The sequence below is a fragment of the Castor canadensis genome, chromosome 2 (assembly GCF_047511655.1).
Source record: "Castor canadensis chromosome 2, mCasCan1.hap1v2, whole genome shotgun sequence".
Lineage (NCBI taxonomy): Eukaryota > Metazoa > Chordata > Mammalia > Rodentia > Castoridae > Castor > Castor canadensis.
Genome location: NC_133387.1, coordinates 92,160,209 through 92,187,518, shown reverse-complemented (window position 1 = coordinate 92,187,518; position 27,310 = coordinate 92,160,209). Strand labels below are relative to the sequence as shown.

At 38.4% G+C, this 27,310-nt stretch overlaps 1 protein-coding gene across 8 annotated transcripts in view; it reads right to left on the bottom strand.

Moving 5' to 3' along the window:
* Nucleotides 1-27,310, bottom strand: part of Elmo1 (engulfment and cell motility 1) — a 532,930-nt gene that overhangs the window by 395,141 nt on the left and 110,479 nt on the right. For 7 of the 8 annotated variants that reach the window (XM_074065278.1, XM_020158561.2, XM_074065279.1 and 4 more), the window contains exons 3-4: nt 21,360-21,400; nt 20,271-20,343 (exon numbers count right to left, since the gene is read on the bottom strand). In XM_074065278.1, coding sequence (XP_073921379.1) covers nt 20,271-20,343; nt 21,360-21,400 — 114 coding nt within the window. Of the gene's footprint in view, nt 1-17,469; nt 18,806-20,270; nt 20,344-21,359; nt 21,401-27,310 lie in introns of those variants that run through there. The other variant, XM_074065285.1, reaches the window with a different exon arrangement.

Here is a 27,310-nt window from a genome sequence, read left to right as displayed (position 1 = left end):
TAGAAGGTAACACACACACACACAGGAAATTAATGTGAGTCAACTCCCTGTATAGCTATCCTTATCTTAACCAGCAAAAACCCTTGTTCCTTCCTATTATGACTTATACTCTCTCTACAACAAAATTAGAAATAAGGGTAAAATAGTTTCTGCTGGGTATTGAGGTGGTGGGAGGGAGAGGGAGGGGGCAGAGTGGGTGGTAAGGGAGGGGGTGGGGGCAGGGGAGAGAAATGACCCAAGCCTTGTATGCACATATGAATAATAAAAAAAAAAATAAATAAATAAAAATAAAACCCCCTATCTCTTTCCACACCTAAAAGCACATATGCTCAAAAAGAGTGGGATCTTCATGTTTTGTTTATCACCAGTGTCCAGCTCAGTGCCCAGCATATGTATAAAATATATTTAATAAAGTTCATTTGAATGGATGGAATGGATATTTTAAACCTAGTGGAGCCTAGAGAAATAGTCAAAATGTATCTATAAACTTAAACTATCAGGATATTTATGCCTTCAAAGATAGAAATAATCATTCTTTCTTTTTTTCCACAAAGCAAACAAGTCTCAAACCATCTTCCCTTTTCCTCCCTATTCTACAACCACAGATATTTATTTCATGACTACTATGAGGCACATATGTCATTAGCATTTTTTTAAAGAGAGAAGTGAGATATATTTGCTCATATTCCACCAGCAATACAAGTATCTTCAGTGAGCCCCAAATAATAACGAACCGTTTCTCACCATCCTGCTCCCTAAGCCACAGCACCAGAGAACACTAACCCAAAGCAAAGTCACACCACTTCCAGACATCCACAGCTACTAGCCTCTGAAGCCCAACGACTGATCCATCCCTAAGAGGAAGGGGCCTGCCATGAGAGGAAGCCAAAAGAGGGTCCTGGGAAAACAGAGTCTGGACTCAGAGTTGGAAGGGAACCAACTCAACAGTACAAGTGAATGAATGGGCTTCTACTTAAATCCCACTCCACGTTCCTTCCTTCAGTTTCTCTCTTTTCCCTCCTTTATCCAGAAGTGAAATTAGAATCTAAGGAGATTTTTCTAAAGGAGTTTGTGAGGATGCTATATGTAAGAACAGAGTTAAGCAGGCAAAACCAGTCACAATGGCTACTATCAAAAACACAAAATAACAAATGCTGGTGAGGGTGTGAAGAAAGGGGAACTCCTACATTACTGGTGAGAATGCAGTACTGGTACAGCCATTATGGACAAGAATTTGGAAGTTCTTCAAAAAGCTAGAATTGGAACTACCATATTGTCCAGGAATTCCACTCCTCTATCCAAAAGGAAATAAAATTCACACAAGTATTAGTAAGAATATAAAACCCACGTAAGTATTAGTAAGGTAGTAAGAAAATTTTTTAAATGCTGACTCAATTACAAATGATATTTTCCTTAATAGCTTATCCAAAGATACTGGGCAGAGAAAGGATTTATTTTACAGACTTATTCTTTGCCATGAATGTGTCTATCCAAATGAAATAACGAGATGGTATTAAGGGATATCTACTTGATGAATTAAAGGCCTTACTCACATGGAGGCTCTAAAATGAGACTTTTGTTTTTGTACTATAAAAAGATCCTGCTAAATAAGATAGCACACATGAGAGATACACTAGCCAATTTAAAAAGAAAGGCTTTCTAGCAAAACAAAGATTTAGATAAAACTGAGTTCAAATCCATGCTGCCCAGATACCCATAGACAACCATATTCAAGTTATTTAATTTCTCTAATAATTAAGTTTGTGAAAGCTTTACAAAAGGGGAAGCAAACTAATAAACACATCTCAGTATATTTGCAGAAATTCAGCAAAAAAATGGAGAAAATACTTGACAAATGGTATACAAACAGCTGTAAGCAATAGATGTGCTTAAGAACAGATGAGATTTTGAAGGATACAAAACTGTAAGATAGCTAAGCACATATCTTACTAAATATATGCAAGAGCTTTAAGGTAAAAATGAAAAAGCTGTATTGAAAATGTTAAAGACTATTCCAGTAAATGGAAAGATAATGTAGTTTATATGAATGACATAATCTCCTCAAGAAAGCAATTTTCTTCCAAAATTAATCTATAAATTAATTCAATTTTAATTTTAATTCAAATTGTAATGGAATTTGGCAAGCAAATATGAAAATCATGGTAGAAAAAAGACAAACTGGAAAAGGTGGTTTTAATAATGATTACTATGAAGAAGGAGGAGGGAGATGAGCAGGAGGATCAGAGGAGGCTACAGCAGCAGAAATTCATTCTACTAGATATTAAGTCTTGTTACTAAGTTGTAAGCAATCAAAGCTGTGTGGTGATAGAACACAAAAGAGAACCACAGAGAACCTTTTATTCATGAAAAGTTAACATATGACAAAGGTTAATAGTGTAAACCATCAGAGAATTAATAAATAATCCTAAAAAAATCCACACCTAATAACACACACACACATATAATTACATACATACATGCTTTCAAAATAGATTAATGACCTACGTGAAAATTAAAATTTTCCAACCTTTGAAAGAATGCACAGAAAATAAAATATATGGAAAGAGAAAGTGTTTTTTAAACAAGGTACTGAAAGTCCAAATGCTGGAAAAAAGACAACTCTGATCATATTAAAATTCTTTTGTAAAGGCTTTATTGACAAAAGTTTCAAAAGAAACACCTCTGGACCATGTGCAGATACATAAAAAAGAATTTGTGTCCACATCCTATTAAAAACAAAACCTCCTATAAATCAATAAGAGTAAAGCACTCCTACCCACAGTTGGACAAATATGGTACAGGCAGTTTGTAGAAGGGAAATCAAAATAGGAAATAAATAAGGAAAAATGTGCTTCATCTCAGCAGCTTGAGCAATGCAAATTAAAGCCACTGGAAGTCCCATGACAGCCCCACCCAGTAGGCTAACATCAGCAAGACTCTGACAATGTGCACTGGTTGGTGAGGGGAAGAGGAAGTCTTTACCACCTTGCGGGTGGGACTGGAAGCTGTCAGAAGCACTGTGAAAAACACGCTGGCAATCCCCACTGAGGGTAAAGATGGCATACCTTCTTACTCTAAGGTTTCCTACATTCTATTCTATAGAAACATTTAAACACCACACACAATAACAAAATTGGATTATCTATGAGAAAATAGATAAGTCAACTGTTTTATTCACACCATGGGACACTTTATATAATTCATTTCAGAAATATTACTCAAGAGTGAAAAAGATCAAATTGTAAATGGTGTCCTATAGGAGGATACCAATGATTTAAATTTTCAAGCACAAAACAATTTTATATGTAATTCATGGATACATACATATGTAGAAAACCTATTCATGAGAATAATAAATGTCAATTTTTAGCTAGTAAATACTTTGGGGAAGGAAAAAGCAGGAGAGCAAGGGGAAATGCTAAACTGGGCTCCAGTTGTGCTGGTAATTTTTTTAAGGTAATCTGAAGCAACAGGCAACATGTTAACAACTATTAACATCTAGATGATGTGGTGTATATGCGATAGTTGTATCATTTTCTGTACTTTCTTGGTATAGTTAGCCTAATTAAAATGAATCTAATTATTATTTAAATGAATACTGCTTTTCAAGAAGTTCCTATTACTAGTGCAGAACTTCTCTGTCTGAATCAAAAGTAGTGATGAATTTCTTAAATCCATGCATTACTTTGTAATGAGAGGACAATTAAAGATAAACATATATTTAAAAACAATGTGGTAACTATTAATTAGCCTTGCACAATCCTGCTCTTCTTTTCCCTGCCAACAGCTGCAGTCTTCAAACAACAGAAATGTAGTCTTTTTTTAAAAAGTGTCTATTAATCAGGACAGTGGTTTTCAAATAATGGAATCATTTTTGTCCTAGAATGGGAAAAAAAAATCTCAGGTGATGCCCCAGAATGTAAAATAGAGTTATTATATTAATATTAGTATGTTTTATAAGCTTAGATTTCTAAGTGCATATTTTATTAAGGTAATCAGCAGGAATAATTACTTTCTTATTAACATAAAAATTCAATAACCAGCAGTACAGATGATCGTTATAATAATATACTAAGATTCCACACTGAATTTGCTCTTCTGTTTTGCTGTCTTACTCACTGTGGAGGGAGTCTACATATACTCACTCTTACTAGTTTTCTAGGGCTACCTAACAATTTACCCTAACCTAACTCACAGTTTCTGTAGATCAGAAGTCTAGCACACTTTAGCCAGATCCTCCATTCGGCATCTCCTGGGTTAGAATCAAGATGTGAGTTGTAAGTGAGTTTTTAGTCCTCTTCCATGTACACTCAAGTTGTTGCACACATCATTTTGTCTGGTTGAATCACTAATATGCCTTCTTCCCTAGATTTCCTAGCTAGCTTTTGGTCAGAGCCACTCTCAGCTCCGAGAGCCAGCTTGTAGGGGCTTACCCTATAGCCTGCTCCACACCAACAAGGCCAACAGAAAAACATCTCCTTTATGCTTCTTTTTTTTTTTTTTTTTTGGTGTTACTGGGTTTTGAACTCAGAACCTAGTGACTGCTAGGCAGGTGCTCTACTACTTAAGCCACACCTCCAAGCCCATTTTTGTTTCAGTTATCTTATAAATAGGGTCTCATACTTTTTGAACTGTACCAGCCTCAGACCCCAATGTTCCTCCCTACAGTTCCTATATAGCTGAGGTCAAAGACATGTACTACCATGCCTGGTTTATTTGTTGAGATGGGACTTGCTAATGTTTAGCCTGTAACCATGATCTTCCTGATCTCTTTCTCCTGAGTAGCTGGAATTACAGCCATATCTTCTGCTGCTTCTATTAAAAGTAAGGCCCATTTATAAAACAGATGCAAATCAAAACAACACTTAGATTTCATCTCACTGCAGTTAGAATGACTATAATGAAGGGTAATAGCAACAACAAATGCTGGCGAGGATGTGGTGAAACAGGAACTCATACACTGCTGGTGGGAATGCAAATTAGTACAAACACTATGGAAATTAGTATGGAGATTCCTCAAAAAGCTAAATAGAACTTCCATATGATCCAGTAATACCACTCCTGGACATCTACCCAAAGGAATGTAAGACAGTATATAGTAGAGACAACTGTACACTGATGTTCATCTCAGCACCATTCACAATAGACAAGCTATGGAAACAACCCAGGTGCCCTACAATTGATGAGTGGATCAAGACATGTGGTATGTATATGTAATGGAGAATTATTTAGCCACAAGGAATAATGACATGTGGTTTGAAGGTAAATGGATGCAACTGCAGGACATCATGTTAAGTAAAGTAAGCCAGGATCAGAAACACAAAAGCCACATGTGTTCACATATGTGGAAGATGGATCCAAAGATAAACATATACTAAAAAACAAGCTGGTCATATACAAACTCAGATATAGAACATGTTTGTAACAGTGGAACTACTTTATGGAACTCGGGGAAAGAGAGAAAGGAAAAGAGAATGATAGAGTATCAGTAATATCGCATACCATAAGATGTGAAGGTAGAGGATGTAAGGTTTTATGTTGAAAGCTTTTGAAAAATAGGAGGTGGGAGATAAAGGGGTAAGGGAGAGTAATGGAAGGGATTGAACAGACCAAAGTAAAGTACACCCACTGTGGACATACATTGAGAGACCCATTTGAACATCAACTTAAATATTAATAATGAAAAACAGGACTGTAAAATAGGTACAGTGTGTGGGAGAGTACTATTGGGGAGGAGGGAGAAGGAAGGAGATTAAGGTGATGGTATATGATAGATGGACTTCATATACCTATAAGAAATGGAACTAAGAAACCTCCTGCAATTGCTTTAAGTGAGGTGAGGAGGGGGTTAAGAGGGAGAGATGATGGGGGCAATGCAAATAGCGTACAATATGTCTAATCAGAACTGTCACTACGAATCCCCTCCCTATCATGAATATATCCTAATAAAAATTATATTAAAAAAAGAAAGGCCCACCTGACTAGATAAGGTGCATAGGATCATCTCCTTATGATTAATCCAAAGTCAAATGATTAAAGATCTTAAAGACACCTGAAAAATTCCTTTTGACATACAATGTGACATTGTCACATGCAGTCACAAATCCAGACCATACTCAGGGGAGGGCATTACACAGGGTCTGTAACACTATGGAGTCTCAGGGTTATCCCAGAATTATGGCTATTGCACACAGATAGGTGAATATCAATGGTAACCATTTTTAAGAGCTTACCTTGAAATCTCAGTAGTCATCTAGATGTTTGGAAAAAAAGGAATACTACATTTTGCCTTTCAAATTTGTATGACTAACTTCTAATCCCAGCTCTCATTGAAGACCTAATTAGGTCTGCACCTTTTGGGGAACACCTGACATGCTTCAAAATCAATGAGCTGCAACTATCCCTGATCTCCCACTGATCAGGGACATGGGGCAGCAGTAGGTAACTTGGGTAGATTCAGGCCTGATTTAAAATAAAAGCAGTACTATCTTCCAAATCAATGGCACATTTGTAAGAAATGTAAATCTATGCATAAGGAGAGGAGGAAATGAAATATTTCATACTGAGCCCTGCTCAAAATCCACTTAGCTGGCAACTAAAGTTAATGGTAATGAGGCTGTCTATTATTAGTTTAGGTTGATCTATTTTTAGAGTTTCAGCTGATTATTTTATTCATGCTTAAACAGTTCAAAACACTATCTTAAAAGGTCCTACAAACTAAATCCTTCTGCAAAGGCTGAGACACCCCTGAAAGTCTCTGAGATGAAAATCTCTTTGTAATAACATTTAAGACATTGGTTTAGTTCTAATTCTGACACTTTATAGCTATGTGGCCTAAAATCCCTAAAGTACAAAAGCAGTGTTTTTATAAGCCCCACATGCCTGGCACCTAGGGGCTTCTTCCTAAATGGTGGCTAAATATGTGATGACACAATTTGAAGTATAATTTGACTTCTACTAATATTTTGTAAGCAAAGAGTTAAGGAGTTATGCAAAGACTCAGTTTAAAACTGGATGGTTCAGCATTGTTTTTGAAACAGGCAGAGAGAAAGAAGAGGGAGGAAAACAAAGAGAGAGACAAGTTAAAAGTCCAAATACAAAGAACTGACTGAAAAAACTGAGTTGGACATTTTCCAGCCATTAAGCAAGTTTGACAAATAAATAGGAAATATGACTCACTGAGAGATGACGATGGGCGAGACGCCTTTGAGGCTGCTTTGCTAGCATTACCTCTTTTAATCTTCATCATGCAATGAAATAGGCTAGGTATATAAACGAGATATTAAGATGCCTGCTGTATGTAAAGTTAAAGCGTTAAGTTATGAAACCCTATGTAAACTATTTTACAAATGCAAATATACTCCTAGACTCACATGCTTGAAGTACATATACCAGAATGTCAAAGTTCTCTTAGTATTAGGATTATAATTTTTAAAACTGTTATTTTTTTCACTTGATGTCTCTTATGTGCTTGTTTGTAAAAATATTTCTGAAAGACATTTTGAGATTTCAAATCTGTTTTTGTAATAATTATAGATACTGAACAGAAGGTTTTAGATAAATTGTATTAAATTAGTAAGGTGGCATCTCATTCTTATTTTTGATATCTAAAACTCTGGACTGTACTACAGCACTCACACTCCTAACGCTGTAAGGGAGCTGGTATCTGCTCAGGGAAAGAAGAGGGCTGGAAATGCAGTGTGGTGAGCAAAGCCCTGGGTTTAATTCCCAGGAAGGAGAGGAAGTAAAAGAAAGGGAAAGGAGATTTTTTTTTTTAAAGATGGCTAATAACCCAATTTAGAAGATAGTAGAGAAGAACAGATAGAGTGAAATAAGAATGAAGTCATAGAGAGAAGGAAAATTAAGTGTAAGGAAAAGGGCCACAGGAGAAAGAAAAAATAAACATTAAGGAGTAAAGAAAGAAAGGGAAAAGAGATGAAAACATTGAAAGAGGAAAAAAAAAAAACTACTGGAAGAGGAAGGTATTCTTCTCTATTAATCCCTTAATGAAACGGAAAGTTTAAGGTAATATCACACTGAACTACTTTTAAAGTTTTGTGGGGATCTTTTTTGTAGTCCCCCGCCCCCAAGAATAAAAGGTGAATGAAGACCACTATTGACTTGTTTGGTAACGAATGTGATCTTTACCTACATCAGACCCACAGGGAGAAAAGGCCTGAAGTTGAACCACAAGCAGCCTCCCCTCAGGCAAAGGACCAAGACTGTCTTTAAAAAAAAAAAAAAATACTTAATGGTATACAAAGCCAGAGAGAGAAAGAGTTGAAGACAACAAAACACATTTTTTTCTTTTTAACTTTAACCTTAGGAGTGATCAAGGAGATGAACCAATTTCTCCAAAAAATGTATTCAAAGGAAGGTGTAATTATCAAAATGCCTAATAAATTCCCGTGAACACGGTTTTCACCATTGTTCCCTCTTCTTTACCCTTAAAAAAAATCAGCAGATCTTTCAATGTGGAAGATTGTCTCATTGCTCTCTATGTTTTTATCCATGCACATTTTCTTTCCTTTTTTTTTCCCCCTTTATTATTGGGCTGGGTAGGGATACACTGTGGCATTTACAAAGGTTCTTATAATGTATCAAATATATCATACTTGAATTCACCCCCTCCACTGCTCACCTTTTCTTTTCACTTTATTCTTTTTCTTCTCAGCTTAAGAAGTTGAAATCAAGAGTGAAAGATACATTTTCATCTTTGGATAACTTCCACAAAATAGTATACCTATATGACAACTTGTCCCTGAGAGAAAGGTAAAGCCACGATGAGTGGTTTTATGGGAAAGCCCCACAGTGTCACACCTTCCATGGACAGGAGGGGTCTAGGGCCTCCCCTTTGAATCAGGGTAGGTTAGTCTACTTGGAGCAATGCAGTACAGCAAAAGAGATCCTTCCTTAAAAGAGTCATGTAGCTTTGGCTCATCTCTCTTGGACCAGTCACCATCTCATGGAGTGCTCCTCAGAACACTGACACTCTACTGTGAGGAAGCCCAAGCCACATGAAAGGCAACATGGAAGATTCCCCAGTTTACCATCCCAACTAAGACTGGTCTTTGACTCCAGCCCATGAGCCAGACATCTGAGTGAAAAAGCTTCTGAATGATTCCATCTCCTAGTAGAATTTGTCTTCCCAGCTGTGAGGTCAGACATAAAGGAGCAACAAACCATCATCTCTGCTTTGCACTGTCCAAATTCCTGATCCAAACAAGTACTGAGTATAACTAATTATCTCACTGGGAATGGGACTTTTTCATGTTATTTTAAGTCTAGGGTATTTTTTAAGGCAGTGATAGAAATCAGAAAAACAGATCTTATAATAGTAATTATTATATCTTAATTTTGATCACAGTAGAAAAAATGGGCAACATAGTGCCCCAATATTGTCACTGTTACCTCCATAAAAAAGTCACAGGCACACTACTTTTCACAGTGGAAGACAAAATTCCTTCCTCTGTTCTTTTCCTGGTCTGTCTACCTAACTTCTACCTTTCTTTCATTCTTCTTCCTTTGGGTATTTGTTTATGTCTTTCTTTGTGCCTGACTTTGAGTTACTAGTGGATATCCATTATTCCACTAAATGACTATTTATTGAGCATGGTTCTAGATAGTGGAATAACCAAAGGTGAGGCAATCTAGCTTTGTTTTTGACCTTGGAGAGCAAAGACTTTCATAATGAAATGTTTTCCAAACTGTGGAACACAACCATTAGTAGTCATGAAATCATTCAGATGAGTACTAGTAAATATTTTTAAAACAGAGTGAAATAGAAAACAATAGATTGAAAACATCAAGAAAAACTTTAAAAAACATTCCAAGTACCTAAATGTCTGTTGTTTCATGAATCTTTAATTCATCCTTCACGCACACATATCCACACACAATGTACATACTGAGTTTCCATTTCAAAATGTTGAGCAACAGAGTCTAATAATTATTCAAAAATAAATCCCATCTCTGAAGTATAAACACCAACAGGATTCTACTTAGAAGATCTGGAGTTAAGTTTCTAGCTTTTGAACATATTGTTAGAGCCACAGAGCCATGCTTGGAAATAATCTCTGTTCATAACGAGTTTTTGTTTTTCACTGTTGCCAGTTTTGTCTGCAAAGGGTGTGCCTGTGTTTCTAGGGTCATGTGTGGTAAAGGAGTATTTGGATGAAACCTGTGTATCACTCTTTCTGTGTCTGCACATCACACAGTTAAATGTTTTAGTACTTGAGTCAATCTATTCATTGGCTTAATAGCTGAACTGGAGAACATGGAATTACCATGACCTCTGGCATTTATTTTTTGCTTGCAATTCTAGAAGCAGCCGTATCTTACCAAACACAAGCTAGGGAACCCAACCAAAAAAGTTAGCTGCCTATGTAATCATCCTGTTAGAGCTTGCATCCAACAGTCAGTGGTAAACATTAAATAACATGTCATAAAACCCACCGACATCTGAGTAATGCTGGTGCCAGTCACTGCCCTCCTCTCTCCCACTCAACTTAGACTGTCTTTTTTCCTTCATCTTAAAATAAGTACATATACTTCCAACTCCTGTCTAAAGGAAAAATACCAAGTGATTTAAAATGATAGCTTCCATCCAATTCTCCAACTCTAATTAGAAAATTCTAAAACCACCCCCAAAATGTTTTTAGAGACTTCAGAAAGCCTACTGCCAATTTAGCTTGAGTCACTAAGAGCAAAGGCACCAGGATAGAGGTGGGGTGACAGTGATAGAAAGGGGAATAGCTGACTGAAGGCTAGATAATGCCTGGGGGAAGTCAGGATAATTGGAAGGGTCTGTGTGGGGTGTGTGTGTGTTTGCACATGTGTGTATGAGTGCAGACACTTCAATTTACTCAAATTGTGCTAGATGGATTAAGAAAGGGTAGAAGGAGTCCAAGAGTAGTAGCTACCATTCTATCCCAATTACCCTCTGGGAACCAAATACCAAATAACTATGGTTAGCATCCTGCCCTTGACTGAACACCATCCTTTATCTTCAACTACTGAATTGGGAAAAATCCAATTTGCTCTGATAAAGTAAATAATACTACTAATTATCTTTTGAATTTCTGATTAAAGAAACCTCAAATGTAGGGTCTAGGGATGACAATAAAATAAATCTTAATTTATAGGTCACATGTTGCAAGAAAACTACAAGATGACTTATGTCAAAGATTATGAAAAAGTGTTTTTCCTATTTGGCAAAATGGCTGCGCCAATGTGTGCTCTTTAGTGGCTTGCTTCCAACATGTGTACACAGAATTCTGACTGTGAACAGTTGTGTCCAGTTGTTCCTTGGTTAGTGGAAACTGTGTTACACAGTGTAGTGTGACTACCCTAAGCTTTCCTTTCATTTAATGAAAAAACATGTTTGGGGGTGGAGAGGGAGATGCCAGCTAGGTTTCTAAGTTAGTGTTGATGTTTTCCTTCATGGAAACTCTGAAGTACGTACACAAGCTGACAAGTCTCTCTGATCTTCTGTGACTATTGATTCACAGAGCCCACTGCTTAAAATAAAAAACGAAGAGTGGGTGACCCTCAAGAATATTAATGGATCAGAACTCAGGGTAAAATTCATTTTCACAAAATTAAGCAATCACAGAATTTTGGATAAATTCTCTTTCACAACCACCGTTTGGTCCTTAGAGGTTATTTGTTATAATGAAAAGAAAACTAGTAATACCAATTCTGAAATTACATTAACTGTTTGAGCATCTATATAATAATAATAATGGTTTACTTGCATATTAAAAGGTACCAGACAATCTATTATTATTTATTTCCTTCCCCATAAACTGGAGATAAATTCCTACAGGTGACCAAGTTTTCTGAAATACATTATTTATTTTAAACAAGGGATATTGAAACCCACAAGATAAGCTTCACATATCATTTTATGATATCTCATGAATCAAAAAAAAAAAACATGGTCAACATCTAGTACAGTACAAATTTTATGTGTCTGAATATTTTTATTTTCTAGAAAAGACAATCAGTTTTGAGGAATAAAAGCTAACCTAAACTTTTAAACACTGTTTTAGGATGTAAGAGGATCATTAAGATTGATTTACTCACTTTGCAATTTCTCCTCTGTGAATAATGGAAAAGTGTAAGTGCATGTTCTGATAACCGAATTAACCAACATCATACATAATTTACTAAGCAACTAATTGTGCTTTTATCTTGCAAAGAAATTGCATCACATAAGATCAACACTCTTTGAACACATATATTATGTTCAAGGGACCGACTGAGAACACAGGTTTTTGTTTGGTTTTATCACAAAGCCTATGGAATCCTCTTGAGAAGAAAATACAAATCAGAAGCATGTAAATATTAAACAACAGTTCAAGAAAACAATAAAGAGATTCAGGCGCTGATGAATTAGCAAAGGAATCAAAGAAACAATAAACTAAAATAAGACTATGATTCCTACAGTGACAGAGAAGACTGGTAGAAATCTAGAAGAAGGCTGGATTAAGAAACTAATTTCCAAAATTGGAGCAACAATTACTTAAGGCAAAAAACAAAGAATTCTTATAACTCAAACAATTTAGAAATGGAAGGGAGATACTATGGTTTAAATGTATCCCCAAAGTTCATGTTCCAGAAAGTTAATCTCCAATCCACAAGGTTGGGAGGTGGACCGAGTAAGAGGTGATTAGGTCACTAGGACTGGTCTTCTGAATAGGCTAATCACAGGAGTGGGTTATCACAAGAGTGGAGCAGTTATGTTAGTAAGTTGGTAAGTGGGAATGTTATAAAAGCCAGTTTGGCCTTCTCTTGCATGTGCCCTCCTGTCCCTCCATCTTTTCCATCGAATGACACAAGAAAGCCCTTGAAAGAGGTAGGCCCCTAGGTCTTGGACATCCCAGCCTCCAGAACTGTAAGAAATAACCTAGTCTACAGTTTCTGTTAAAGCAGCAAAAAACAGACTAAGACTGAAGAGGAAGGCAAGCTGTCCTGAAATGTAGTTTTTTTAATAACATTGCTTCCAGGTTCGTATCTGTCTCTCAGACTCAGCTCCCTGGAAGCAAGGAGAATGTCCTTTCATCTCTTTATCCTCCACACCTAGTCTGAAACATAACAGGAGGGAGGGAAGGAAGGGAGACAAAACTGAATTCCAGGTTAGGAAAGCTACAGGAGGCAGACAAAGCAGGTGTATTTGGAGAATACTAAGGCTGGCTGGCTAGAGTTGAGAGAAGAAGAGAAAAAGAATAAAATTGAAGATGTTGACTGGGGCTAGTCTGGGAGGAACCTTAATGGCCAAGTTAAGTAAGGAGAATGGACTCCACTCTCTTTAAACCAATCAGAATGATGCCCTCCAGCTCAGGAAGCACAAAAGTAGAGTGTGCCTTCCAACCAGTAAGAATGCACAATGTGGTTTTTCATCCCACACAGGAACAAAGGGAAGACACAGAGACTGAAGGTTCGAGCCCAATAGTAGGTCCCCCTGTATTTGTTTTAAAAATACCTGAGTGTTAAGCTTGAGCTGCTGAGTGCAGATCTAGATCTGTCTTTAAGTCTGACAGCTAGTGCTTTGGAAGATGTAAATTACCCTGAGTGAAAATACCACAGCTTGGCTTTGTAAGAAATAGAGCACTGCAGAAACTGTGAATATACTAATAACCACTAGCTTGAACACTTTGTGTGGTAAAATAGTAGGGTGTGTGGATTATATCTCAATAACGATGCTAAAAAATCAAATTATGTCATTTTCAGGAAAATGGATGTAACTGGAGGTCATCATGTTGAGTGAGATTAAACAAGCTCAAAAAGCCAAATATTGCATGTTTTCCCTCATATGTGGAATCCAGACCTAAAATGATAATGATGATGATGATTGTAATAATAATAATAATAGGACTTGAGTGTAAAAGGGGGATTGTGTAAAGGGGAGCCAGAAAGACAGAAAGGGGGAAAGGAGAGGGAAATGGTGGTGGGGTGAGGAGGACAAAAGTATGTTTTGTGTGTGTGTGTGTGTGTGTGTGTGTGTGTGTGTGTGTGTGTGTGCTATATATATATATATATATATGTAAAATGAAACTTACCAGATACTGTCTGAAAAAGGGTGGGGAGAGAAGGAAGTGAGTTAAAGGAATATAACAGAGGAGATGAACTTGTTCAAAGAATATTGTATACATCTATGGAATTATCACAATGAAACCCCTTTGTACTTTAATGTATACTAATAAAAAATATTTTTTAAAAAGGAAACTTCTGCCCAGCAAAGGGAGTCCGTTAAAAAAATAGTAAGGAGTTCATATCATCCTACTCAAAAGATCTTTTAATATATAGAATCAGATTGGTCAAATTATAAACCTAAGCAACTTGAAAATCATACTCTCAATAATCTTTTAAACACGAAAGCTTTCAATTATCTACTAGTCTACCTCTAGACTGAAAACTGTAAGGGGACAAGGACTGTGTTTCAACTCTTTCTCATCCAGCACATACTGAGCTGTCAAATCTGGACAAATAAATTGCTCCTCCTATAGATTTTTGCCCCAGTCTCTGGGAAAATATGACAGATATTTTCTACTTCTGTTCTGGTGAATATAAGTTAGAAAATGTTTGTATTTGAAATTAGGAGTTACTAAGTTAGGTAACTAAAATTAACATTTTATTCAGCTGTGCAAAGAAGACATCACTTTGGAAAGAAACAGTTTTATTCAACTATAATGTATTGTTATAACCCTTCACCAAGCTGCCAAGGAGGTAACAGACAGTAAGCTTTTTGAAGGCAGACATTTTGAGACTATTATCTGGTCCAATTTTCTCCTAGCATTTGCTGTCAATCTCCATGTGCCTTTCAAACCACCCTTGAATTATTTTCCTATCCAAAATGAGCTGTTTGCTCAGTTTCTGTAATACAGTGACTATGCTTCCAACACCATGTTTTCAGAATAATCACAGTCTAATGGTTTGTGGTCAGATCCAGCTTAAAACCATCTCATGTCTTCCCAATGCTCTTAGGATAAAGTTCGAGACTTTGAATATGGCGTTAGAAGGCCTTGAGAACCAGGGCTTATGCAAAACTCTGGCTCATCTCACCTCTGCATCTTCTCTCCAGCTCTCTGCACGTCACTAATCTAGGCCATTTTAAATGACTTCCATTTATCCTCCCTTCTTTCTTCTTAGGTATCTGCCTAAATGTCAAATCCTCGACTTGGCTAAATCTGGATGCTCACATTTGTCCTTGGCACTTACTGTCACAATAACCCAGTAAAACAGGGTAAATATTTGTCCATGAGAATCACAAAGTTGGAACTTTTCCATGAGCTTAGCACATACTAGGAAGTCAATCAAGTTTCTTTTATTGAATGCACTCATGTGTGGTTTTTTTCCTTCCACATGGTCATTTCTTTCTGGCAGCTCTGGATTAGGAGCTGGCTGAGACAGAGACAAGCAGCCTGTGTAGGAGAGTCTTATCTTTGACAAAGGTTGGGGACAGACATACAAGCAGCCAACAGGGCATCTATAAAGCATTGATAACAGAAGTCAGGTTTAGTAACAGGCAAGAAAAAAGAATTTCACAGCACACACATTTCACAGAGGAGACAAGTAGGCACAGAGATGTCAGAGGGTAAAGAGAGGGACAAAGTGGCTACATGAGAGAAAAGCTTAGAGTTGGGAAATCCAGAAGAGCTGAAAAGACAACAATGTGGAGAACAGGAATATTTTTCTTCACTTGCCTCCATCCGCTGAGACCCAGGTGTGGAGGAGCCAGCCTGGTCTGCAGGTATGAATGTGCACTGGTCATACCTACTTAAGGTATGAAGCTTGCTGAGGAAGTGATGGTGACTTCTTGTCAAAAAAAATATGGACTCTTACAACAAGCAGCAGAAAAGAGAATACTGCAGGGTTGGGAAATTTATAACTTTCCTGGCTTGGGTTTGCTCAAATTAAACCACCTGTTGTAAGAAAGGCTTTGCGGCTACATCACAAAGATCAGAGGTTTCAGTCAAGAGGCAGAATTAACCAGCCACAGCAAGTCCACTCACAATGAGGAACAGACAGGAAAACTGAAACCTGAGATGGAAACCAGGACTCTCCATCTCCTCTGAGTCCCTCATAGAAATCTGTCTACCTATGAACCATGATATTTTCTGGAAACTGGTTTTGCTGTGCTGACTTAGGGCTCAGTCTACCAATGCATGACAGTTGAACTAAAATTCCATATAATAATCTCCAGAGTAGGGTACCCATGTCCCAGGGGCCACACCATCCTGTCTGCCCAGGAATTCTGGGAAGTTCATTCAGGGGCTATCTGAGCACTAAGGAATCAGGGATGAAAAAGCAGGGGTGTCCCCCAAACAACTCCACTTCTTCCCAAAGACTCCTGGGGCAGCTTTGCAGAGATGACCTGGAGGAGGCTTAGCTTATCTCTGAAATGACATGATAAGGAATTTATCTTAGTCAGACACTGTTGATAAATCATTACACTTCATATATTTTGGAGTCAGTCTTAGCAGGGAAGAGCCAGGTACCATTCTGCAATCACTATTAAACCTCAATTATCCAGAAGCACACAATCTCTCAGTCCTTCTTCCACAATGCTGTGTAGTTTTAGGAGGCCCACCTCTCTGTATGCTGAGAGTAAAGAGAACAAGGCAATCTCCCATTTTGCCTGAAAAGAATGGCATAAGTGCAATCAAACTATAGCAAACGCAAGTGAAAGCACTTGGGGAATCCCTAGTAAGTGGAAAATTACCTCTACTACATCCCTCAATTTACCCTCATAAGGACGCCACACACTGAAACTGGTAAGTAAGCAATGCTCTCAGCCTCAGACTTCTGTATTAATTTCCCAGGGTAATCACAATCATGATCACTACCCTGATAGCAGCAAAGAAAGGGCACCATAAACAAATGGAGATGAGACAGTTCTGCAGACAGAGCGTCTCTTGGAGGAGGCACAGAGAGCTTCAGAGTCAGAGCCACTTGGGTCCAAACCTTGGCTTGACTACTTCTATATGACCTTCACAAGGTGTCCTTTAGCTTCGCTCTGTCTCACTTCTCTGGTAAGATGAAGGTAATATCAACATCATTAGACTGTGATGAGGCAATGATGAAAATGCTGAGTGCTCGCTCATTACAGTCCTTACTCAAAGGACAAATTCCACTGCAACACACAATTCCTTTTCCAACTCTCTCTCTCTCTCTCTCTCTCCCGTTCTCCTTCCTTCCCTCTCCCTCTCCTTCCCTCTCCCTCTCCTTCCCTCTCCTTCTCCTTCACTCTCTCCCTTAGCACCCCAAAATATATGTTTCTGGAACAGAATTTGAACTGAATAGCTGAATCTTTCTTTAAAACATTTGCAATCTATGCTTCTGCTGAATGCTACTTATCATGACACTGTCCCCACTGCACTGAAAAACAATTTAATGGCCCAATAAGTAAATGAAGATTATTTTGGAAAGTGAGTTTGAATAACATGAGAAAAGCAGGGGAGGTACCTTCTTGAAGATCTTAGAAGAGAATCACAGTGTGTCTCTCAGTCACCACCGGTATTCACATGTTAGGCTAAGGCTAGAATATTTCCCCTGGGAGGTAATAGGTGAAGATCTCATATGCAGTGAAGATCAGTAACTAACGGCTCACACAAGTTTCAAAAATTAGTCACTGGTTACCATGGCGATGCAAATATTACCTAACAACTCACTGGGCTGTAAGTAACCAAGAGGATGCTAACTATGTTATTTTGAGACTGGAACAAGGTCTCTATTTTTAGGAATACTTGCGAGAACCTAGATGGACCTACACAGCACACCAAGGGCAGCCCAGGTTTGACCTGAGGGAGTCAGGATTCACCATCCTCTCCTTCCCTCTGCGTGCCTGGCTCTGTGTCTCACAGACACACACAGCTTTATCCAGTTAACAGCTGCAGGAGAAGAGTGATGACATTTTATTTACAAACAGAGGACTATGATTGGGAAGATGAATCTGCTTACTCCCTAACCTCTTCATAAAAGAGCAATCTCTTCTGTCTGCTGAAGACCCAGTGGGAGATTTAGGTGGCCTGTCCCACTGAAGCTCTCAACAGTATGAATGTCTCAGGCAAAATAAGATTTCCCAGAAAATAACTACAATGCCCCATAAAATAATAAATTTCCCTCTACTGTATTTAGGAAAGCAACATTATATGACATCATTAATTTTTAAATGATTCCAAGAAATGGCAGTGCACAAATACACTCCTTAATCAAACTCTGTGACAACTTCTGGCCAAGGCACACTGCCATCCCCTATATACAGAAATCCTGATCATTACAAAAGAGACCCCTGGGGTCTTCTCTGAGTAGTCCCTGGTATCTCTCATTGGAATTTCCTGGGGGGCTCCTTAAAATAAAAAATTCAAGGACATAGCCAAGGCTTACCCAATCAGAATCTTTGGGGCTACGAACTGAAAAATGTACATTTTGAAAAGGTTCTCCCTGTAATGTTTATTTTCTCTGAAGTCTGAGAACCCTGCCCTTTGTAATCACCAGTAAACTCCAGACAATGTTGACAGGAGATACAACAGCCACTGGGGGACACAAACCAGTACACATGAATCAAAGGCAGGGCTGTTTGTGACCTAGTAGGTTTCTGACCACAAATCCAGGGTAAAAAACCACTACAAGCTACATGTATTGTATATGTGCACATGTGTAACAAGTATTTCACAAACAACACAATATTCTCTGAAATACTCTATTTTATTCCCATTTTCAACGCTCTTGCAACCAAATGAATTGATTTCTTTTCACCTCCCGTGGCTGATGAGCAAAACCACAGTGACACATGTAACTGCAAATATTTAACTTTTATTATTTATATCCTCTAGCTCACAAAGAGTAGCATGCAAATTATATAGGTGCGGTAGAAAACAAGTAAAAAATATTAAGAAAATGGAGCAAAGGGAAAAAAACTAAATGTTTATGAGATGAATCAAAGGCAAACTTAAACACAACCAACACTTGCCAGGAAATCTAGTCCATGCACTAAATCTCAGCTTTCCTGCAATCAAAGTGAAGAGGAAGACATGATCAATTACAAAATTCCCCCATTTGGCAAGAAGAAAGCAATGACTGAGAAACATTTCCAGGCCTCTGGCCAGCTACCCTCCAGCTAACCAAATACCCCCCACTCTCTTCAGGATAGAAAGAGTGATGAGTAAGTAGGAGTGGAACACTTTTTACTGCTCCCCTCCCCCAACACCACTTAATTTATGGACAAAATCGCTATAGTTGCCCTGGGGTCTCCTGATTGGAACAAACAAAGCCTCCCAGAACTTGTGCTCACCAGATTCTTCCTTCTTGCAGCACAGGCCACCATGTTGTAATAATGGCAGCTGTTCACTGGGCTGCTCTTTCCCTTCAGTTATTGTCTGTGAAAACAGTACTAGTTCCAATGTGTTTCAGCAAGTTCTTCCCAAAATTGAGCTGAATGCTAAACTATTCTAGAAATTTCCAAAAGACAAAATCCTAGAAGCACAAAGATCTAATCTTGCTTCTTGACTATAGTCTCAAGTAGGTGATATTGTTCTAACCATTTCACCTTAACAACTCAGTTTCTTATCTATTAACCAAAGTCAATATTTTTATATCATATGTTAGTCTTGTGAGAGAAAAAAAAAATCAATGAATAGATGTAATTTGCCTGTCTTAGTTCCTGGTACACAATAGGTTCTCAATAAAGGCAACATTTCCTTTCTCTTACCAGAGATCTCTTAGATAGTAATTTTACTTGCTCCTAGGGCAATTCCTAGACTTCACAATCCCTCCTTCTCACTGACGCTTACTAAAGAAAGTTAAAATCACCCAAGAAGAAAGCAAGTTCCTCAAACCCACAGAACACTCTTAGTGCCTACACAATGCCACATTTGACAAGGTTTCTTGTCAGTGCTCTGAGTGCTTAAGCAAAAAAAAAGGGGGGGGGGGGAATCTGAGAAAAGAGAGCTGAAATAAAGTAAGAACCAAATGAATTTTCTATCTAAGCAATAAGAAGAAAAGGAGTTTAATATGTTCACTGTTACAAAGCAAAGTAGTTTTCTAAACAGGACTCAGAAACTTATTGGTCTTCACTCTTGAACTGGTTAAGTAGCACCTTTTTGATAATAAAATAGCTGTTTTTTTGCTTTATAGACCCTCGTTTCATGGATGGAAGAGACATAAAATTTAGACTATCATGCTTGGTCCCAAATAGAAGAAACATCAGTCATGGTTTAATTTCCTTCAATGTAATTGTCCCAAATTAAACAACGTGGTTGACCTACCTTCTCTGTGATGTAGAAGTTTGAGCTATCAGCATGCTGCAGTGCAAAATATTCGTGGTTGGCAAGGGACCACCTTAAAAACAGAAGCATAAATTATCAGAGAAACACAAGTGGTTATTTCATTTTTAAAGGCTTTTACAGTTAGATGAACTAGATTCTCTACTACTAGAATTGAGCCTGTCCAAAATTACACCACAATGCAGTTTCCAAAACAAGATGGCATCAGCTCACCCTTCATTACTCTAAGATCAGTCCTTTTATAGATGGTTGGTCTAGGCCTATTCCAAGCCTATTGTTCACCTTTAAGCACTTCAACTTTAAGGTTTGGGGTAGGAGATTTAAATATAAGTTGCAACATTCCTTCTTATTTTGAAGGACTGAAGCATAGACATGATGAAAATAAGGGAATGAATACGTTTGATAATTAGCACTTTTCAATTGTCTCTGAATTCTGTAAACCCTAATCAGTATACTTGATGCAGACTGGAACACTCCAGTTAAGTATTACAGGTGTTACGTAAATTCCAAGTAACACTCTATTCACAGCTCTGCTTTACATGTCAAAAAAACCTCATGCAACTTTCCTATGTACTTTTCCCTTGGATTATTACAACAGCCAAAGAGGCTTTGGAAAGTCATTCCTGTGGGGAATTCTATGAGGCACATACTACCCTTGGATTGTCTTCTAATTCTTTCATCTTCAACAAAGACCTCTGTGAGTCTTTCAGTCTGTGCCAGATAGAGTCTGTATTTAACCTCGGGAACCACCAGTAGACTGCTCCCTGCTAAGGGGGACAAAAGGAACAGAACTTTCCAAAATAAATAATACCGACCGCACTGTAAACAAAACCTGGCCTTTTTACACTTTCTGCCCTTTGAAAATAATGGTAAGATTTTGGTGAGAAAAGGTGCCTAACTCTGACAAGGTAATTCTTAGTGACACTGAACATACCAAATAGGGAGTTGCGAATATTTATGATTAACTTTATTTATAATATTCTGCATAATATTGTACCATTCCACTGGAAATATTTTATTTGCCTGTTAGACTGGAGTGCTTTACTTGAACCCTGAGTAACACTTACTTACCCATCGCAGACTTCCTTTATTATTGCAGACAGTGGTTTTTTCTGCAAAATAACGAAAAAGGAAATACTATCTGTTAGTTTCATTTCACAATTTTAAATTTAAAAAACGAAGCCATATAAATTTTTTTAAAAATCTAAACAAGGAAACTTTACATTTGCTACTCTTAGTTGTCAATGAGTCTCTTACTTTTTTCAGGGTAACAATTTACCAGCAGCTACTACCAAATTTATTAATCCCTTACTACCCTTGTGGGTCATTTTTCTATAATTAGCATTATATTAACTGAACAAAGTATGTATCATATTTAATTCTGCCATGTAAAAAGTCAAGATGACAATATAGTTCTATTCAAAGATCTCACAGGTAACAGAAGCCTGTAAGGTCAAGGTATAGTGAGAAATCCTCACATAGTATATGAATCAGGCAGGCAGTCATTTGGTTTTACACAAACGAGTTTGGATTCATGGTATTTTTATGAGAACGTGTGGCAAATGGGCCATGAAGCATTATAAAATTGTTCCTGCAGAGTGCATTGAATTCTTCTCCCAATGGTGGCCCCAATAAATGGCAATCATACAGCAGCTTGAGCCAGACACACTCTAGAAATGTGACCATGACACCATGTGCTGCAGTGTCACCTGGTGCTCACCACAGCTGTGCTCTTGCCCTAACGGCCACACTTGTGCTCCGCCTGTCCTCCAGATAGAAGGACTGCAGCCAAGAGATACCAGCTCACCCTGAGATGTCAAAACCCTTTCTGCTTTGGATGCAAACAGATACTGTCTCCTAGGGCGGAGAGAAGTCTGTCAACCAAAGGAGCAAATCACAGACAAGAACAGAGGAAAATAAATTAGAGAAGTACAACACATGGCTCTGGATTGTCAGACGCACCCATAAAAAAATAAGGATGCACAGCTACTCCTGTCCCCACGGAGGGCAGTGTGGTATCCAGGAAGTGTCCATCTCAGGCAGGGTGGTTTGGATCCCAGCTCTGTCGATCTGACTGCAGTCTAACCTTCTGTTTCCTTTATCTGTAAAATGGGTCCTACCCACCCCCCTCAAGGAGTTATAAAAATTCAATGATTTTGAACAACATAGGAATGAACTAAAAAGGCTGAAAGACTCCTTATAGGCCGAGGCTTCTTTGTCCTTCCGTGTCACCAAAAGACCTCAACTTCCTCCAGGCATCCTGGCATTGGAAATGATGCTGCTGGGTCTGCTCTACTGGCAGATTCTGAGTGCCATCCACATGGCCTACCCCAAGGCCTCTGTAGCCACTGTACCCAGCCCCAGCCTAGTGTGCAGTGTTCCCCAACGACCATCCTGCCCTTAGCCCAGCTTCATGTCTTCAAAGCAGCATCTGACTCTGCCCACAACACAAGCACAGTTGGTGGGGAAAGGGGAACCAAGAATGATTTTTCTTCTTAAAAATTTATTTTTGATTTATTTAAGTATTTAGTGCCTTTTTATTTTTAATTGACATACAGTACTTATACATATTCATGAATGAAGTGTGGTATCTCAATACATGTACACAGTGTGTAATGATCCAATCAGGATAATTGACACATATGTCACCTCAGATACATATCAATTATTCATGTTAGGAACATTCAAAATCATCTCTACTAGGTATTTTGAAATATTCTATTGGTCACTTTTTACCACAGTTATCCCCCATACTAGAAGCCATTAGAAATTATTCTTCATGAGTAGCTCGTTGGTACCATGCATTCTTAGCATATCTGAGGTCCTGTGTTCAAGACCCAGCACCAAAAAAGTTATTACTGCTGTCCAACTGCACTCCTGTACCTATTAACCAGCCTCTCTCTATCCTCTACCCCTATTTCTACTATTCTATTCCCTATTTCTTTGAGATCATATAAGTGAAAATATGAATTATTTGGCTTGGGGTGGGTTCTGATTTATTTCATTTAACATAATGTCCTCCATGGGAAGCAAGAACTATTGAAAGTTGGAAAGATTCAAGGGTACTAATCCTGAGTCAGTCTCCTTTAGAGTAAAAATAGAAGTGGTGCCTGGGGTCTACACTTCTAGCTGCCAGAGACCCCTCCAAGATGTCAGTATATGATGGGGACACCATCAAAGTGTCTCCCAGCTCCAACTCTTACTTTTTGTATACTCAAGAGCAAAACATAAATCTCAGTTATGTGGGAGGCAGAGATTGGAGGATTGTGGTTCAAGGCCATTCTAGGCAAAAGGTTAGCAAGACCTCATTTCAACAGATACACTAGGCATGGTAGGTCACTACATTCCTGTAATCCCAGCTATACAGGAAGCATAGATAGGAGGATCACAGTCCCAGACTGGTTCCCGACAAAAACATGAGACTGCATACAAAAAAATAACATAAAACAAAAAAGGACTGGACATGTGGCAGAGCATCTGCCTACCAAATGCAATACCCTGAGTTCAAACCCCAGTACCCCTAAAAAATAAAACATAAGTATAACAGGGCCAAGTTTCATTCTTAAATTACATTGAAGCAACAGATCAGGTATGGTTTTTGAAATAGGACAAGAGTTTGAAAGCAACTGTTCCTGAAATTAAATGTTTTAGTTTCTCTCAGAGAATAAGTTGGGTTTTAATTCAGGTCTGCTTCATAGATACAGAATCAAGTTTAAAAAGACAGAAGTCTCTGGGATACTATTATATGTAGACCGTTCTGAAGATGGATATATGAAATGAATAAAGACCATGGAAGCAGAAAGCTTAGAAATTCAATAGGGAAAAATTAAATGAAAAACTCTAAGCCTCAGAGGAAAAAGGATGGTAGTTAACTGAATATTAATGCAGCTTAATCAGTTGAAACAAGTGTCACACAGGGGCAGGGCTGGCCCCATGGCCCAGTTCCTGCCCCTTCTCTTATTTGCTCCAATCAAACACTGGCCCTCCAACTACCCAATCCCTAATTTCTGTAACCTTTTGCAGTTTTCACTTTCCTTTTCCTATCTTCCTTATTTGACACGGTTTCTATCCCTTCCGTTTGTAACCTCCTTTCCAGAGCTTCTATGAGGAGGCATAATATTTATAACTAATTCTTCAATAAAGTCCAAGAAATACCTCATAGCTCCATTTACCATTCCCAACTTCAAATTTCCGTTCTTGTCTTCTCTATGGACAGTTCTTCATGGATCTCATTCACTTCCACTATTCTTACTCTATAGTTGTGGTTCCATACTCTTCCTTGGAAATCCCTGACTGTTAGATACAACATTTTAACTCTCCTTCAGTCAACTTATTAAATGTACAAGCAAAAGTCTTCACTGTCAGGATCCCTGGCCCTCCATTTACCCCAGTAGGCCCATGTCTCCTTCATCTCCTCCCCAACCCACAGCCCCATCATGACCCCTGCTGCTCAGGAGCACCAATGACTTTCACTTCTTCCCTCTTCCATGTAATTTGTTATTGGGTTAGTTAGACTTCCTGTGACAAGCACAGCAATACCTCTCACTCCTTCTACTCCTATGAACCTCCTGCCCCCCTCATTCCAACTCTTGCCATCAAATTAGTCTTCCAACAACCACCCCCCAATCTGGCACCTGTCTGCTTCCCCCACCCCAAGCCTTCCTGAGCAACAGCCCAGGCTCTGCTGTCACATCAATGCAAACTTTAACTTCCATGAGTTCCTGCACTCCACCCACAGTTCTTCCAACAAACTTCCACAGAACTTGTCTTCTCCTTTTCCTTGTTCTCTCCTGTGATGTAGACATTTACAAGACACAAGTCTCCTCATTACTTCTTCCACCGACTCCTTTTTCCTTTGCCCTTCCCAGAGCCTTCCTGCCACCTTTGTTCCCGGGTTCCCATCATCAGATCCCTACAAGTGAGTCTCAACATCTCCACTCGCCTTTCAAATCCCCTGTCAACTAATGAGATAACATTAACTTCCCTCAAATTTTGCTCGTCTCTCTTTTGTTCTAATATCCTCCATGGATCTTCAACGACCTTTACCTATAAACTACAAATCCCTAAGTTTGACATGCAAGGTCTTCTATAATCTGGTCTCTAGAAATTCTGTTCTGTACAAGTTGCCCAGGACTCTGGATTTTGTTGGTGAATCACAGAAAAAAAAAAAAAGTGGTTGGGAGCATGGCTCAATTAGAAGAGCACCTGCATAGAAGCATGAGGCTGAGTTCAAATGCAGAACTGCAAAAACAGTGCTTTCTTTCTGCTCCATCTGTAACACTGAGCTCCTAATGTCCATGTCAAAGCCACCTTCTCTACCCACAGGTCCATGACCTTCCTAGAGAGACACAATTATTCTGTCTATACTCAGCACATTAAATGACTCCCTCCTGAAGACTTTTGTGTATCTCTCTTTTCTTTGTCCCTTGAGAATGGACAACTTTATTCACCTCTGTAACTTCTTCCACCCACCACTCCTCCGTCCTGGTTACCAGAGTATGTAGGTACTAACGGAATCTAACAGGAAACTCAATAGATTTCTCTTAAATGGAAAAATCCATAGATTCACTAACCTTCCTTTAAAAAACAAAAATGACCTGGGGATATAGTGCAATGGTGGAGTGTTTGCCTATATCTGAGCATGTTTCCTACATGCTAACACATATACCACATATGTATGGCTCTAAGCAGCTGCTGACCATAAGATGTGAGATACATGGAAGCAGTTACCACTCTCTGCGTAGACTCGGTCTCGTGGGAGTTGTGGGATGCGTGGCTTGGAAAAGCATTGAGCCAGCCAACTCCAACTGATGAAGAATGAAACTGGGCAGATGATAAAATAGACAGCAACCAAATGGACATCATCATTAGTAAGCAGCACCAAATAGGTGAGCTGTCCTGCTCTCAGACAACACTTGCCAAGATGGCCCCATGTAGAAAACACTAGTCTAGTGCTGCAGTTTTTCTCACTTCCTCTACAACCCCCTTGGTTTGGCATGAGCTTGTTGCCTAAACAGTAATTCCAAGCCAAACATCATCATTGCTCATGGTTTTATTAGTTCCTTTGACTAGAAGGTTACATAAGATGCTTTTGTTTATATATATAGTTCTTCAAGACCGGGTATTAGGATGACCTGAAAAATACATCCATATCTTTCTGTAGACCCACTGAGTAATTTGTCGTATACTTAATTGAAAGAAAAGTCCTAGAGAAAAGAACATATGGCCTAAAATGAGAAAATGGGTTCTTTTCCCCATGGTGCCACAAGCCCTAAAGGATTTGGATTTAGAATACTGAGGTAAAATTATTTAAACTGGAAGAGTATGTTTTCATAACATATAAAAATCATAGCTAACTTCTTGAGTTTTTGCTTTGAAGGTCAAAGCTATCTTTTCATCTGCACAGTGAGTTGAGATCAGAAGACCCAGGCCTGAATTTCAGGACAATCTGGCAAATTTGATAGTGACCAGACTTCTACTTCCAAATCGTACTCTTTCCCTTTCTGTTAGCCACGGCATTTGCTGCAGCAAACAAAAATATTTCTTTACTTTATATTATTCTGGGGAAATTTTAATGTTTGTAAAAATCTATTTATTTGTTAAGTGATGTACTTCCACATAAATCAGATTGCACTGTACAAAGCATCAACAGTTATACCCAAGGATTTAGCCTTTTTTAAAAAGACTTATTCTTCTCTTTTTATCTTACGGCTTATTCTCCAAGGGTTCTTTCATGTAATTTAATTTACAGAAGACAGTAGGTCCTGAAGCAAATTTCTTAAACAAAAAGATTTTTGTCTACTTTTCATAAAATGAGCTAATTTCTGAAAACAGCCCCATTTCTTGGCATCTCATTTCTAACCTCTGTCTCTGGCATGTCTCTCCATTCCATTGAGTGAGAGCTGGTCCTCTGCCTGCCTTGCTGTACTCTTTCCCTCTTCCTATAAGAAATACTGTGTCACAAATTCCAGAATCCAGGTCTCCCTTCTCATCCCACATAATCTCTTGTACAGATCCATGGG